This window comes from Equus caballus, chromosome 16 (genome assembly GCF_041296265.1).
Source record: "Equus caballus isolate H_3958 breed thoroughbred chromosome 16, TB-T2T, whole genome shotgun sequence".
In the NCBI taxonomy this organism is placed as follows: Eukaryota; Metazoa; Chordata; class Mammalia; order Perissodactyla; family Equidae; genus Equus; species Equus caballus.
Genome location: NC_091699.1, coordinates 58,177,366 through 58,190,408, shown reverse-complemented (window position 1 = coordinate 58,190,408; position 13,043 = coordinate 58,177,366). Strand labels below are relative to the sequence as shown.

The 13,043-nt window shown below is 40.6% G+C and overlaps 1 protein-coding gene across 2 annotated transcripts in view; it reads left to right on the top strand.

Annotated features, from left to right (window-relative positions):
• The first annotated feature begins 5,455 nt into the window (after positions 1–5,455).
• EXOG (exo/endonuclease G) overlaps positions 5,456–13,043 on the top strand; it is a 32,593-nt gene continuing 25,005 nt past the window's right edge. Inside the window, exons 1-4 of one of the 2 annotated variants that reach the window (XM_001488144.5) lie at positions 5,506–5,736; positions 6,935–7,084; positions 10,606–10,745; positions 12,234–12,310. In XM_001488144.5, the coding sequence (XP_001488194.2) occupies positions 5,532–5,736; positions 6,935–7,084; positions 10,606–10,745; positions 12,234–12,310 (572 nt within the window). In that variant the 5' untranslated portion in view covers positions 5,506–5,531. Of the gene's footprint in view, positions 5,737–6,934; positions 7,085–10,605; positions 10,746–12,233; positions 12,311–13,043 lie in introns of both variants that reach the window. The other variant, XM_003363137.5, reaches the window with a different exon arrangement.

Genomic DNA, 13,043 nt, shown 5'->3' with positions numbered 1-13,043 from the left:
AGTAGCACTCTGGGAACCAGCCCATTGGTCCTTTCCCTGTTCCCCATGAAAGAACATTTCTCTGCTCTCTAGCCACATCTTGGAATGTAATTCTGTTGTGCCTTTGTTTTTGTCACCTGGCTCCCCACAAAAGCAACTGCTGTAAGCTTTTTTCTACTGGTATTTTCTAGCCCCAAACCCCACCTTTTTGCTTTTTTCCAGCTGTAATTTCTGGATGCAGTTCTGTGCTCCAGGTATTTTAAGAACCAGTTACCTCAGACCTCATGTTGAACAATGTCACCATCTGGGTCCTCTCAATACTGCAGGCTTGTAACATACATACGCGGGAACCCTGCCAAGTATGGGCACTTCTTTGTTTTAAAGTAAAACTCTTCCCAAGGACTGACAAAGGGGCTTCTGGCAAGCTCTTAACAGCACTGTGGTGGGATGGGTCTAGAGCGTCATCTGAACGGTGCTTCCTATGTTCCTCTTTGAATTCTGCCATTTTCAGTATTCTCATGTCTGAATAGGCAAAGTGATTCAATTGGCTGGTCTTGCACACAAGTTAGTTCCAAAGATGAGCTCTTTGTAACACATTTCCAGTCACTAAAGCTCAAATGTAGAACATTCCTTTAAATGGCAGGATTGAAAAACCCACCATCTACCATGGTGCATTTTGGGAAGATGTCTGTAGCATATGTTGCTGTGAAATTAGGCCTTGCGGGATATGGCTGTTTGTCATTTTGATGTATTTTAAATAAATATATATATATTTTTTAAAGAGCCTTTTTTACCAGTTCAAGAAGTTTAATTAACCAGCAGTCACCACATCTGAATTTTTGTCTCTGGGGCATAGATGGCAGAACAAGATTAAAAGTGGTAACTCAGTCATACAAGCGTGGGCTGCCTGCCTGGACTGTCCCGCTGACTGTGGACACCAAGGTCAGTGTGTCCAGTGGGTCCGGACTCAGCCCTCAGGGTGTTTGGTCTCTGCCCTGTTCAGTGGACTGTTGACTTCAGTCCCTGCAAGTGCTTTAGCCCAAGTGGGGTTTTCTCAGAGCACTGCCACGAGTTAAGTGTATGTTTAGCCAAATAATTTCTCCGTAAGGGAAAAGCGCGCTCATCCAAATTTTACCAGCAGTGACAGAGATGAGAGTAGGAAAGATTAGGCAACATCTGGGGCTTGATTTGGAAAGTGTCTAAGTCATTGTCAAAGGCTGTCTGGGAGCCAGTGACCATACAGAGATTCTTAGGAGACCTCATGGGAAAGTGTTAAGACTCCTGTGAGGGGAAGAATTGTTAAAATGCCAGTGGCTTTTTTTCACCATTTCTTCTAGAATTCTGTAAAAACGCAAAGAAAATTGAGTGGTACTTGAGAATTGAGGGTGAGGGTTACCGCAGATTAGAAACATACTTCTAGATTTCAGTTCCACACCACAAATCCACACAATGCCATTTTTCAACTGTACAAAAGAATCTGCTTATGAATTTGACGTGATCCTGTTAGTGTCAAAGGCCAAATTTTTCACCTGTTAATATTTTTCCACATTTGTCCTTGAATCTGAATAGCTTTATACAGTACTGTAAATTTAACTTACATCGAGTTTGATGTTAATTCTTGTGAAAAGAGCTTCTGCATGTAACAGACACACAGTTAAAGAACACAGCAGAATACGAAATTTGCAGGACCAATTTTGGAACTAACAGAAAATGTCACCTCTCATTTTCCATCTTCTGTATCAGTTTTACCAGCTACTTCTAAATTTGTACATTATTTGTAAGGAAAAGAAGGAAAACCCTAAGACTTGTCTAACTTAGTGGAGAATGTGTGTGTTGGGTTTAGGATGGATAGCGAAGTCTTATTGAGCTGTGTTATCTAACTTGTATATAAAAATTGTAATTAAAAGTTTGGATTCACCTGTTTCTCGCGGTTTAAAAATGAGTAATTGCAAACTCTGGAAATGTGACTAGTATATGATTTAAGGCTGTAGAAGTGAGGAAGCTCTTCAAGTGCTAAAACTAAAGACTTAAAGTTTTTGGCTCAAATTCAGTAAGTATTGTTTGTATATGTAATAGGTCACTTTTCACCCTTGTAGCTATAAAATAAAAATTTTGTAGAACAGAAATAGCTTGTACTACTGAATTAACAAAAGATATACTAAAGTATCATGTTTTAAAATATATATATATACAGAGTTAAGCTTGTTGCTGTCACCCTGTCTGGATTTGAAGGTGTGCTGATTTATATATATATATATATATATATAACACACACACACATATATATATTATATACACGCACACATCTAAAATGGCCAAAAGCAGACATCTGTGTAATTACAGTTGCAAAATGAAGACATTTTGGAAAGAGCATTGTATCATATGGTTCATTCATTTGCAGTGGATCTTTGTTCCTTTTTACTGTGGTAATTTTAGAAATGAGTGTCAAGTTTGAAATTAGATCTGCTAAGTTGGGGTTTTGCTGTTTGAACTCTGCACTGGGTCCTCAAATAAACCGATGTGAATGTAGTTTTTTCCCCCTGTGTGAAGGAGCAGCCACACCCCAACAGAATAGGAGGGAAAATCTAGAGCTATTTCAAGTTTTATCTTTTTGTATATGAAAATAAAATAATAATAATAATGAAACCCTGTTGTCTTTCTTAATCACATGGCAGAGGATTGATGTTTCTTTTCATGGGAATTACAAATAAATAAAATGTTGTTTCCGACTTACAGGGCCAACTCGAACACTTCTGTGAGTTCGTGCTTGGTACACATCAGTTCTTAATGGTTGACTGCCTAGTCTCCCACCATCCTGCAGGGCTGGAGCTCAGCACAGGCCTCCATTTTTGCCCTTCCCAAGCTTAGGACCTTGTTGGAGACATGGGGCTTCTCCTAAATGGCCTGTACGAGGACTCTGGATAAGTTCCTGCAGGGCAGGGGTCTGTTTTCCAGATCTCCAAGATCCTGCACACACACACACACACACACACACACACACACCCCCAGTCCTATACTTCGCAGAATTATAGGACTGAGCAATATTTTTGTAAGTGGAGCAGAGAAGCCTAGAAAGTAAGTTATATTCAGGACTCCTGCAGGATACAAGCCCTGCCATTCCAAACATGGCTGAGTACCAGGGTCACTTGCTGAGCTATTAAAAAATATACTTATGGGGCACCACTCCAGATCTGAATCAGCAAGCCAGGGCTCATGTTTTGGAGTTCCTGACTTATCTCAGGAAATGAAAACATGGTTCCCTGCTAATAAAATGATGATGATAGTCTCTACTAACTGACAAAGAAAATAGGAAAATCCCAGAAATCACCTCACCGCTTTCTGCAGTAACATAAAAGATTTTTTTGGCCCATGACTAATATTTGCTAAGTGAAGAAACACCAGCTTTGAAGCCTTCGAGTGGGGTTATTTAATGCCTTTTATTTACCCTTTATTATGAGGATTAAACAACCTGCTTGGAGCTCTTGGGGAACAACTTTTGATGAAAGGGCCCTTGATTTAGGGACCAGTTGTCCAGCTTTGGGCCCTTTTTGCTCTTTCAGATTTAGCAAGTTCACCTTTCATTAGTGAGTGCCCCTAATGACGAGCACAGAGAAGGAGACAAAGGCAAAAGGCTAACATTTTTGAATGAGGACTTTGGAGCTAGAAACACTGGAAGTTTGGACCGTGGGGTCATCTGGTAAAATGTTTCCTTCAGCAAAGGCTGCTTTCACCCAAAGAAACTGGACACAGAAGCTGCTGCATAAAACCAGGCTTGCCCAAGTGAGCAAGTAGAAGAGGGCACAAGAGCCATTCAACCTGCCTCAAGTACCCCTGTGGAACACTAGGGTTCCCCCTGATTACAGTTTTAAAACTACTGGTCCAGTCACTTCACTTTATGGTGGGCAAACAGGCCCAGAGGGAGCTACTTACACAAAGTCAGGCAGCCCTTCCAATTCTTGACCTCAGGCCCAAATGTGGGGTTCACTGTTGTTCCCAAGTACAGGATCTGGATGAGGAAGAGTCACCTACCATTTATCTTTCTCTTTCTAGTGTTTGGCATGGGGCATGGCACTTAGGAGGGCCTTGAGAAATACCTCTTAAGTGAATGTGTGTATTTAGTAAATTCTGGTGGAAGCTGCTGAAGTAGCTTTGAAACCTACAGATACCAGTGTTGCCGGGTTGTATTTATCAGGACTCTTGGTTGCAAATGACAGAAACCATTAAACAAGAGGGGGCTTTACTGGAAGGATCCTGTGGCAAGTGGCCAGAGAAGCCTCAGGGAAAGGCAGGATGTGCCTGGGCTTCAGAAGCCTTGGAAGTTGGGGTCACAGCTGGGGTGACAGCAATGCAGGCCTTCACCTCTGTCTCAGCATTTCTTCCACTGTTGCTCAGTGCAAGACCAGATGCATCTGCTCCTTTGTCTACTTAGCAGGAAACAAGGCTGTACAGTGCCAGAGTTTCATGTTACACCTTTGCTACCTGGAGAGAGTTCCAGATCCAAAATCCCTGGAAAGACTTGGGTTGACCTAGCTCAGCCAGTTAGGGTCAGAGGCCCAGGGGATTATACAAGATGACTTCTGGAGAGGTATGCCTGGGAAAGGGGTATGGAGCCATGAAGCTGTCTAAACAATGTCTACCCTTTTTCAGTTGGTTGTTAGAAATGGCCTCTTGCTTAGTGACCTAAGTCCACATGGAATGCTGGAGATTGCGCTGCAAAAGGAAGAAGATCCATCTATTTGTCAGTGGGAGTGCATATATCCTTCCTTTGTCAGCAGGCATTCAGCCATCTGGATTTTATATCCTATCAAGATAAAGTAAAAATGACTCAAAAGTGGTTAACATTTAGAGAGCACTTAACATGCCCCAGGTTCTTCCCTAAACGCTTTTATATGGTTAATATCCTTTAATCCTCGCAAGAACCCTATGGTCGATTATCCCCATTTAAAAGAGAGGAAGCGGAAGCCTACAAAAGTGAAGCAACACATCCAAGGTGGACCGACAGTGGTTGGGTGAGGATCCAAACCCCTTGCACTCAGGGTCCTAAGCCACCATGGCTCGTCACCATACTGTCTTGTCAAGAAACTCCTTAGCAGGTACAAAGCTATTTTTAGAAGTTAATATTTGTATTACATGTGACTTCAAAGACAGGTGTCATCAAGATAGCCAATGTGGCACAGGTTTTGGAATCAGACCTGAGTTGGAATCTTGGCTCCAGGGACCTTAGTGTAACCATGCGCAAGTGGTTTACTCACCTTTTAAGTGGGCCTAGACTAAAGGTATTTTCTTCTCAGGATATGTATGCACACTACTGAGCCCTAAAGATGTCATGCTCCCTCATCATCCAGTCAAGTGGACCAGGGGTGAAGGTGGGATTGCTCCTGGGCCTCAAAGTTTGTCACCAGGGGGCGCGCGAGGCCCTCAGCGGAGAGGCGCGTGAGCTTGCGCTCTGGACCTCCGGCGTCTCCTGAGAGACTCAGGCCACGGCGACTCCAGATTGCGCATGCGTGTCTTGGTCCCGCTGTTGTGATTGGCCTTCACACCTCAGACCTGGTATGCGCATGCGCTGTGGCAAAAGGCACGTTGCCTTGGTTAAGATGGCTGCCAAAAGTTTTGCTTCCCGTCTCAGAGGCTCCCGGCACCTTTTGAGTGCCTTCGTGGCCGGAGCTGTAGTGGGCGCCGCGGGAGCCGGGTTCACGGCTGTTCAGTTCCTCCGGAGTCAGGGCGCTGAGGCGGCGTTGGCGGTGAGGGAGCCCGGCGGTAAGTCTGGGGCCGGCTTTTCTTTCCCGGGGTTTAGGGCCCGACTTCTTCCTCGGGCGTGAATCTTGATCCTCGCCGGGCGGCTCTCCATCTGCCTGGCTTTGGCCTCCTCTCTCCACCTTGAGTCTCGCCTGCCTCCTTCACGTACACTTCCTTTCCGTGGAATCTTCATTTTCTCTCCTTCTGCCCCCAGAGTATTTATCACGATTTGTATGTTTTAATGTCTGGGTCCTCCACTAGATTGTTAGCTCCTTAGGAGCTCGGACTGTGTCCAATGTAGTCTCCACCGTGTCCACAGCACGGTACTTGGTACACAATTGCGTTCAATAAGTATGAATGAATGACTAAGTTAACATAGTTTTATCAGATTAGTTAATTGTCCTCATTTTGTCATCGTTCAGATGAAGAATACCTGCCAGCCCTTCTTTAAAGTATATGTCATCACGTTACCAGGGGATACCTTATATTTGATAAAGAAAATGAATTCACGCTCCTTTTTACGCTTTCCCCGACGTGCTAGTTTAACTTGCTCCTTCTGATACTGGGCATTTAGCAAGACACCTCTGATGGCTTGAAGACTAGAGAAGGCATCAAGAGAGGATTATTCTGAAATTGACTTCCAGTTAAACGCGTGCTGGGTTTCCCTCGCTAGGAAAAACGGTACCAGTTTTACCACTGTCTTGCTGCAGCACACGTCTGCTTCAGTACCAGAACATTGAGGAAGAGTGTCAATGAATAATGATCTTTTAAAAAAAATTTAAAAGACTGTGCTTTTGTCCCCTCGCTATTAAAAAGTGATGAGTAGGTAGGCTCTTTCCTGTTCAATCATATCAGTGACAAGTAGTGACGGGAGTTTTTCCTTTACTTCTGTGGTATACACAGTACTTTGTGGGGCAGAGATTTGGAAATTTTATGTGAAAGACCAGTAAGATAAGGTCCTTATTTAAAAGTTAATGAGATAGCTGCAGTTTATCTTGATGTAACTATGCAGTTGATCATAGACAAAGCCAGTATTTTGCCTGTTGTGTCTTTCCTCTGCTTTGTAAGCGTTTGCAAAAATGAGTTGTCCTGGTCCATTAGACTTTTGAGTCAGTCTTTTGTTAAGTCTCACTCCTCTCCCTTTACTTAGAATTTTTTGTTTCTAATAATAGTCGCTATTTCTTATTTTTGTTCTTTTCCCCCTTTTTTCCATTTTTAGGTTCTGCAGAAAAGGCTCTCTTGGAACAATTTGGATTCCCTTTAACTGGAACAGAAACTAGGTGTTACACTAATCATGCTTTGTCTTATGATCAGTCAAAGCGGGTGCCTAGATGGGTTCTTGAACATATATCCAAAAGCAAGATAATGGGTAGGTGGTTAGAAGTAAAGGCATTGATGAAAGATGTTTCCAAATTTAGAACAGGGATTATTGATAATCTCAACCTTTTTTCACATTACCGCGCATTTAGAAAATGATGATGTTTGTATGGCTTACTAGATAAATAGACCCTTCCTGGCAGCCAGGGAGCCCCAGACCCTTCCCAGCTGTCTCAGGGGCTGAGAGGATCTGTATCTTCACACACAAATTGGAGGCTCTGTCATAAATATTGCTGCAGTGAGCACCATTCATTCATTACCTCCACAAATATTTTTTAAGTGCCTACCATGTGTCTGGCACTGTGCTAAGCCTTCGGGATATATCAGTGACCAGAGTAGATGGTCTCTATCCCGCTGTGGCACTTTGAGTTGGGAAGGGGGTGGGTTGACCTATCAAACAAATAATTGTGAATATATAATTACTATTGATAATAACTGTTCTGAAGGAAAAGTGATTGCAAGTTGGATTAGTGTAATTAAGGAACAGTAAAGAATATGATAAGAGATTATAACAGGAGAACCTGATTTTGATTAGCGAGACTTCTCTGAGAAAGTAGCCTGAAGGGGTGGCTGGCTAGGCAGAGGAGTTGAGTGGGCCATGAGATGTGGAGAAGAGCATTCCAGGCAGAAAAAAAAGCACCGTTGCATCTTTGAAGGCCCCAATGTGACGAGTTTTGTTCCTTTAGGGAACTAAAAGAAAGCCAGAGTGGCTGGAGCAAGGGAGAATATGATAGGAAATGAGACTGGAGAGGTAGGCAGGTGTGTAAGTCTGTTCATATGTCCTTATGTCTTGGTAGATTCTTGTAATTAAGATGACCAGATCTTGATATTTAATGTCAAATTGGTTTCTAGATAGATTATTCCAATTTACACTCCCATCATCACTCTTTGTCCTCGTCTCTCCCAACCCTTACCTATAATGAGTATTATTGAGCTTTACAAGTTTAATAGCTGATTTCATTTGTGTTTATTGGTTACCGGTGAGGGTTAATATTTTGTGAATTACTGTTTTTTTGTAGATTAGTCTTACCGTTTTCAGTTGAGATAATTCTTTTTTGAATTGATTTATCAGAGTTCTTTTCTATATTAAGTATATTACCTTTTGTTATAGTTGTTTAAGTCCCATTTTGTTATTTGCCTTTTAGTTTGCTGTGTGGCCCACAAATTGTTTCTTCTCTGCTTTACAATTCATGCTATGCTTATGTATATTAGAATGGTGATGTTAAAATGTGAATGTGTCGTTTCTAGAGTGCAAACCAACCAGCAGAATAGCAGGAAGTTTGGAACGTGCTTGCTGGTGGAGGGAAACTGATGCAGGTGTAAACTTTATCATAGCACCTGAGAGTTGATTATAAGTTTACGTCAAGAGAAATTCTTGATTTAGTCTCAAGTTTAATGAATTTCCTTTAAATACAGAAATATTCCCAAGATATAAGGAACTTTGGCTTTACTAATTTTATCGTGCTCTTAAGTTATCATTTTCAGAGGCATATGAGGAAAGCACTGCATTTCTTATTGTAAATCCTGTGAGCTGTGTACTTTTGAGGCGGTAAAATAATGTTATTTGAGAACAGGAGCAAGATACCTGTGATTACTTGATTTCAGTGTAAAGAGTCTTCTGTTTTCAGTAATGACAGACTAAATTATTCAGACTTACTCTCCTGCTAAAAACAATGAGAAATGTTATTCTCAGTATGTAAAAAGTATAGAGAAAAAAATCTCTAAGAAAGAAGAGGAAGAGAGCCAGCATGATAGTGGTGAATTGCCAGGCCAATATCTGGGTGAAGGCCAGCATCGAGAAAGGTAAGGGCAGTCCTGGCAAACCAAAGCCGCGTTTCTTTTGTTCTGCAGCCTTACAGGGTGAGGGGGACTGAACGCCAGACTCAAGGCTCACCAAGGTAGACTGTCTAAGATATCCTCCCCATATGTTAACCTGGAACCCCAGAGAGCTGCACCCTCGGGGAAGGACGAACCAGCATTAATCTGCCTGTCTACCACAGGGGACTTATAGAAGGTTGTCTTGGCACTGAGCAGGGAAGGGTCAAAAGGAAAATAAAAAGCTTATTCCAGAGAAGTTGAGGCCACAGACTGGCTATGATGCAGACTTGTAGCCCAAAGCCATGTAGCCTGAATAGATCAAGGAACCTTAAGCCCTGAACTTGGTTTAATGTTGTCCCCCACTGGTTTGCCTCCAGACACTTGACAGAAGTAAATTTACATCCTTTCTCAAGGAAGGCATCTTCATCCTAGACCTTTGGAAATTCCTACAAATGTTTTTTCAAGGGCAGTGAGCACCAGGCAAAGATAACCAGGCATACAAGGAAGCGATTCCAATGGTAATGACACTTAGAGAACTTTACTAATACTTGTGCTGTGTTACCAGTTCTTTTTTTCTTTTCTTTTCTTTTTTTGAGGAAGATTAGCCCAGAGCTAATATCTGCCGCCCATCCTCCTTTTTGCTGAGGAAGACTGGCCCTGAGCTAACATCCGTGGCCATCTTCCTCTACTTTATATGTGGGACACCTGCCACAGAATGGCTTGACCTGGGATCCGAACCAGTGAACCCTGGGCCGCAGAAGTGGAACATGCAAACTTAACCGCTGTGCCACCGGGCTGACCCCCAGTTATTTTTTTCTTTATGAAGTGATTCTGACAAGCTATATATTAGATACTTTGAATCTGGGGATCTGATGATTTTAAATTTTCCTTGGGTGAATGAAATGACATTGGAATCAGTGACTTCATTGATCTCCATTTACACTTTTTTGAGTAGCGGCCTGAGTATATTCCATTTTTCCTCATAATTTTTGTAGCTTAACAAGATCTGTCCTAATGACAGTGGAGAATGTAGTGTTAGGATTTGCTGATGTCTACAGTGGCAAACTATTCTTGAGGTATCAGAATATAAATAAAATTGAGATTTCTTCTCTCCCATGTGGTACTCAGATGTTTTATTTCAGGAATTTCTGGATTGAGCTCATAACCTAAATGTTTGTTTTGTCATGGCTTAAGAGGCAGTAAGCAAGATAACAGAGACACTCTCCCCCTGCCCTAGGCTATTCCTGCCCAGAACAAATTGTTTTGTGTCTATATATATCCATTATTTCAGTACATACAAACTTGTCAAATACAGTTGTACAAAATACAGTACATAGAGGTCTTTTTTAAAAAGCAAGAGTTTATTTAGTACCTGAGCTTTTTATACAGTTTAGCTATTTGGTCATTGTTTTTACTTAAATCCTATCCAGGGCATTTTTCCTTTAACTTAAAAGGCCAGAAACAAAAGTATATGAGATAGCTACACTGTATGAAAAGCATTCTTTCCTAGACTAGGCCTTGCTAAATTCAGATGAAGTATCTGAACTATCCCAGGAACTTGAGACATGCATGCAATCACTAACTACTAGCTGCTTAGAGAGATACCAGCCAGCAGCAACCAGCTTGCCTTGCTTAGAGAATCTTGAGGGATGTTTGTCCACTGACAGCTTACCCGTTTTGTGTGTTTTTCTTCAGGTGATGCAGACAGAAAACATTGTAAATTCAAGCCTGATCCCAACATCCCTCCAACCTTCAGTGCCTTAAACGAGGACTATGTTGGAAGTGGGTGGTCACGAGGACACATGGCTCCAGCAGGAAATAACAAATTTTCATCTGTAGGCATATTTTTGGGGAGGGATGGGAATGTGGGGCTGGGATTATGCGTCCCATGGGACTTGTAGATTAAGAACTTAGGAGCCAAACCTTAAAATTTGAGACTTTCCATATTCTATTTTGTATTTTTCTTCCTGACTCTAATTCCGTTTTTTGTTCAGATGCTGAGACATTGTTACAGGTTGAGTGAGGAAAACTAAATGCTGTGTAAAAGGGAACTGGAAAGCCACTAGGAGCTAAAGCTACTAATTTTTATTTTGAAAAATTTCAGACATGTAGAAAAGTTGAAAAGAGTACAGCAGAAATATTTTGACCTGTAGGAAAGTTGAGAAGATAGCACGGCAAACACATTTTAATACATTTACCTTACATATGCATATATATGTATATTAATTTTTTTTAAAACATGGACAGTAAATTGCACACATCATAACACTTCATTCCTAAATAGATCACTCAAGGGATTGTATCATCTAAGAAAGAAGATATTTATATATATGATGAGAGTATCATTATACCAAGAAATATGTGCAAAAGTATTTTTGTATGTGTACAATAATATTGTCTAATATACAATTCATGTGTGCCAAATTGTCCCAAGTATGTCTTTTACAGCTTTTTTTTGATCCAGTATCCAGTCATGAATCACATAGTATGTTTAGTTGTCATATCTTTCTAGTCTCCTTTAATTTAGGATAATTTATCTGCCAGAAAAGGAGAGAAATGTCTTTTATGGCATTTACATTTATTTCATGAAGTGTAGGTGATTATTAATGTTAAGATAGTGGTTCCCAACCTTGGATACTCAGTAGTCACCTGGGGAAGTTTTAAAAAATCCTAATGGCCAGACCTGTAACCCAAAGCAATTAAATTAGAAACTGGGGGGGGTGGAACCCTGGAATCAGTATTTTTAAAGCCCTAAGTTATTCCACCATGCATTCAAGGTTGAGAGCCACTGCTTGAAGAGAAGGTAATTGGTAGCTTTGGCAGTATAGATCGGTGAAAGGAAATACAATGATAGAGCCTTGTATTTATGGGTCAGAAGTGTGAAATAAATGAACACATAGTGGCCAGAAATGCAGAAGAACAAGAAATTTTTCTCTGCCGCTTTTGAACTAATATGTTTGTACTCTCCTACTTAATAAAATTCTTGAAAGTTGACCTTTACCAAGAAACCCTTTGCCAGAGGCTTAAAACCAGAATTTACTCTTTAGTTTTATATTGGAAATGTTTAGTTCTTCGAGACTACATAGGTTTGAATTTTATAAATTATAAAGAAAGCTAGCATACCAAACTACTTATTTTGAATAATCATTATTGAGCTTTCTGTCCTGGAATGGCTCTGGCTTTCATTTATCAAAACAAGTAGTCACTGTAATTGCCTAGAGCTAAAGTATAAATAAGGAACTGTTTTTCTGTGTCTGCTTTGTAAAATCTCTCAAAGAGGAGGACATTTCAGTGCAAGTTACTATTTTAATTTCTTTTCACAGAAAGCCATGGCTGAAACATTTTACCTTTCTAATATTGTGCCACAGAATTTTGATAATAATGCTGGATATTGGAACAGGTGAGGGGTGAGAGTTTTTAAAATGTGATTCTGTGGGAGAATGTACTAGTGTGTCCGTCAACTGTTTCTGTCTTTGTTTTTCCAAAGCTTAAACTACTAAAGGTACGTACTTTGGACTAGGTTTTTCTTTTGCTATATTTCAGGAGTACGGTTTTCTATGGGAGTACAGACTTCAAAACATAGCCAGCCATTTTGATCATGTTTACCACTGATCAGAAGTCAAGTTCTGGAAGAAGCTACTCAAAATATTATTACTGAGGCAATAAAATATTTTTGAATATGTCCAGAGAACACTATATTTTTCTCTCCTCCTTATTTCAAGAATCAAGAGTTGCTGAGCTTTTTTTTTTAAAAAAAAAAAGTTTTGGTACAATTAAACATAACCATTAACCAGTTTTTGATAAAACCTAACTGTAAATTCATCTGGACTTTCTGCGTTTTTTGGATACTTTTTAAGCACTTCTGTCAGGGGGTACTGTCTAAGCATCTGAAACGAGTACTGCTGGAGGTTGTTTCAGGCTATTGTGTTTTCCCCACAGTACTTTGTGGTTTAAAGTAATTAAGAGAGCAGCCCACACTAAAAGAGACTTCAATGATTATTAGTCACGGCCCACATTTATTTCATCTACATACGCTCCCTTTCCCCTGCTCAGATTATTTTAAGCAGGTGAAAAATATATAATTTTATACATAAGTATTTCATAAGTAAATATTTTTAGAAGATAAGGACTCT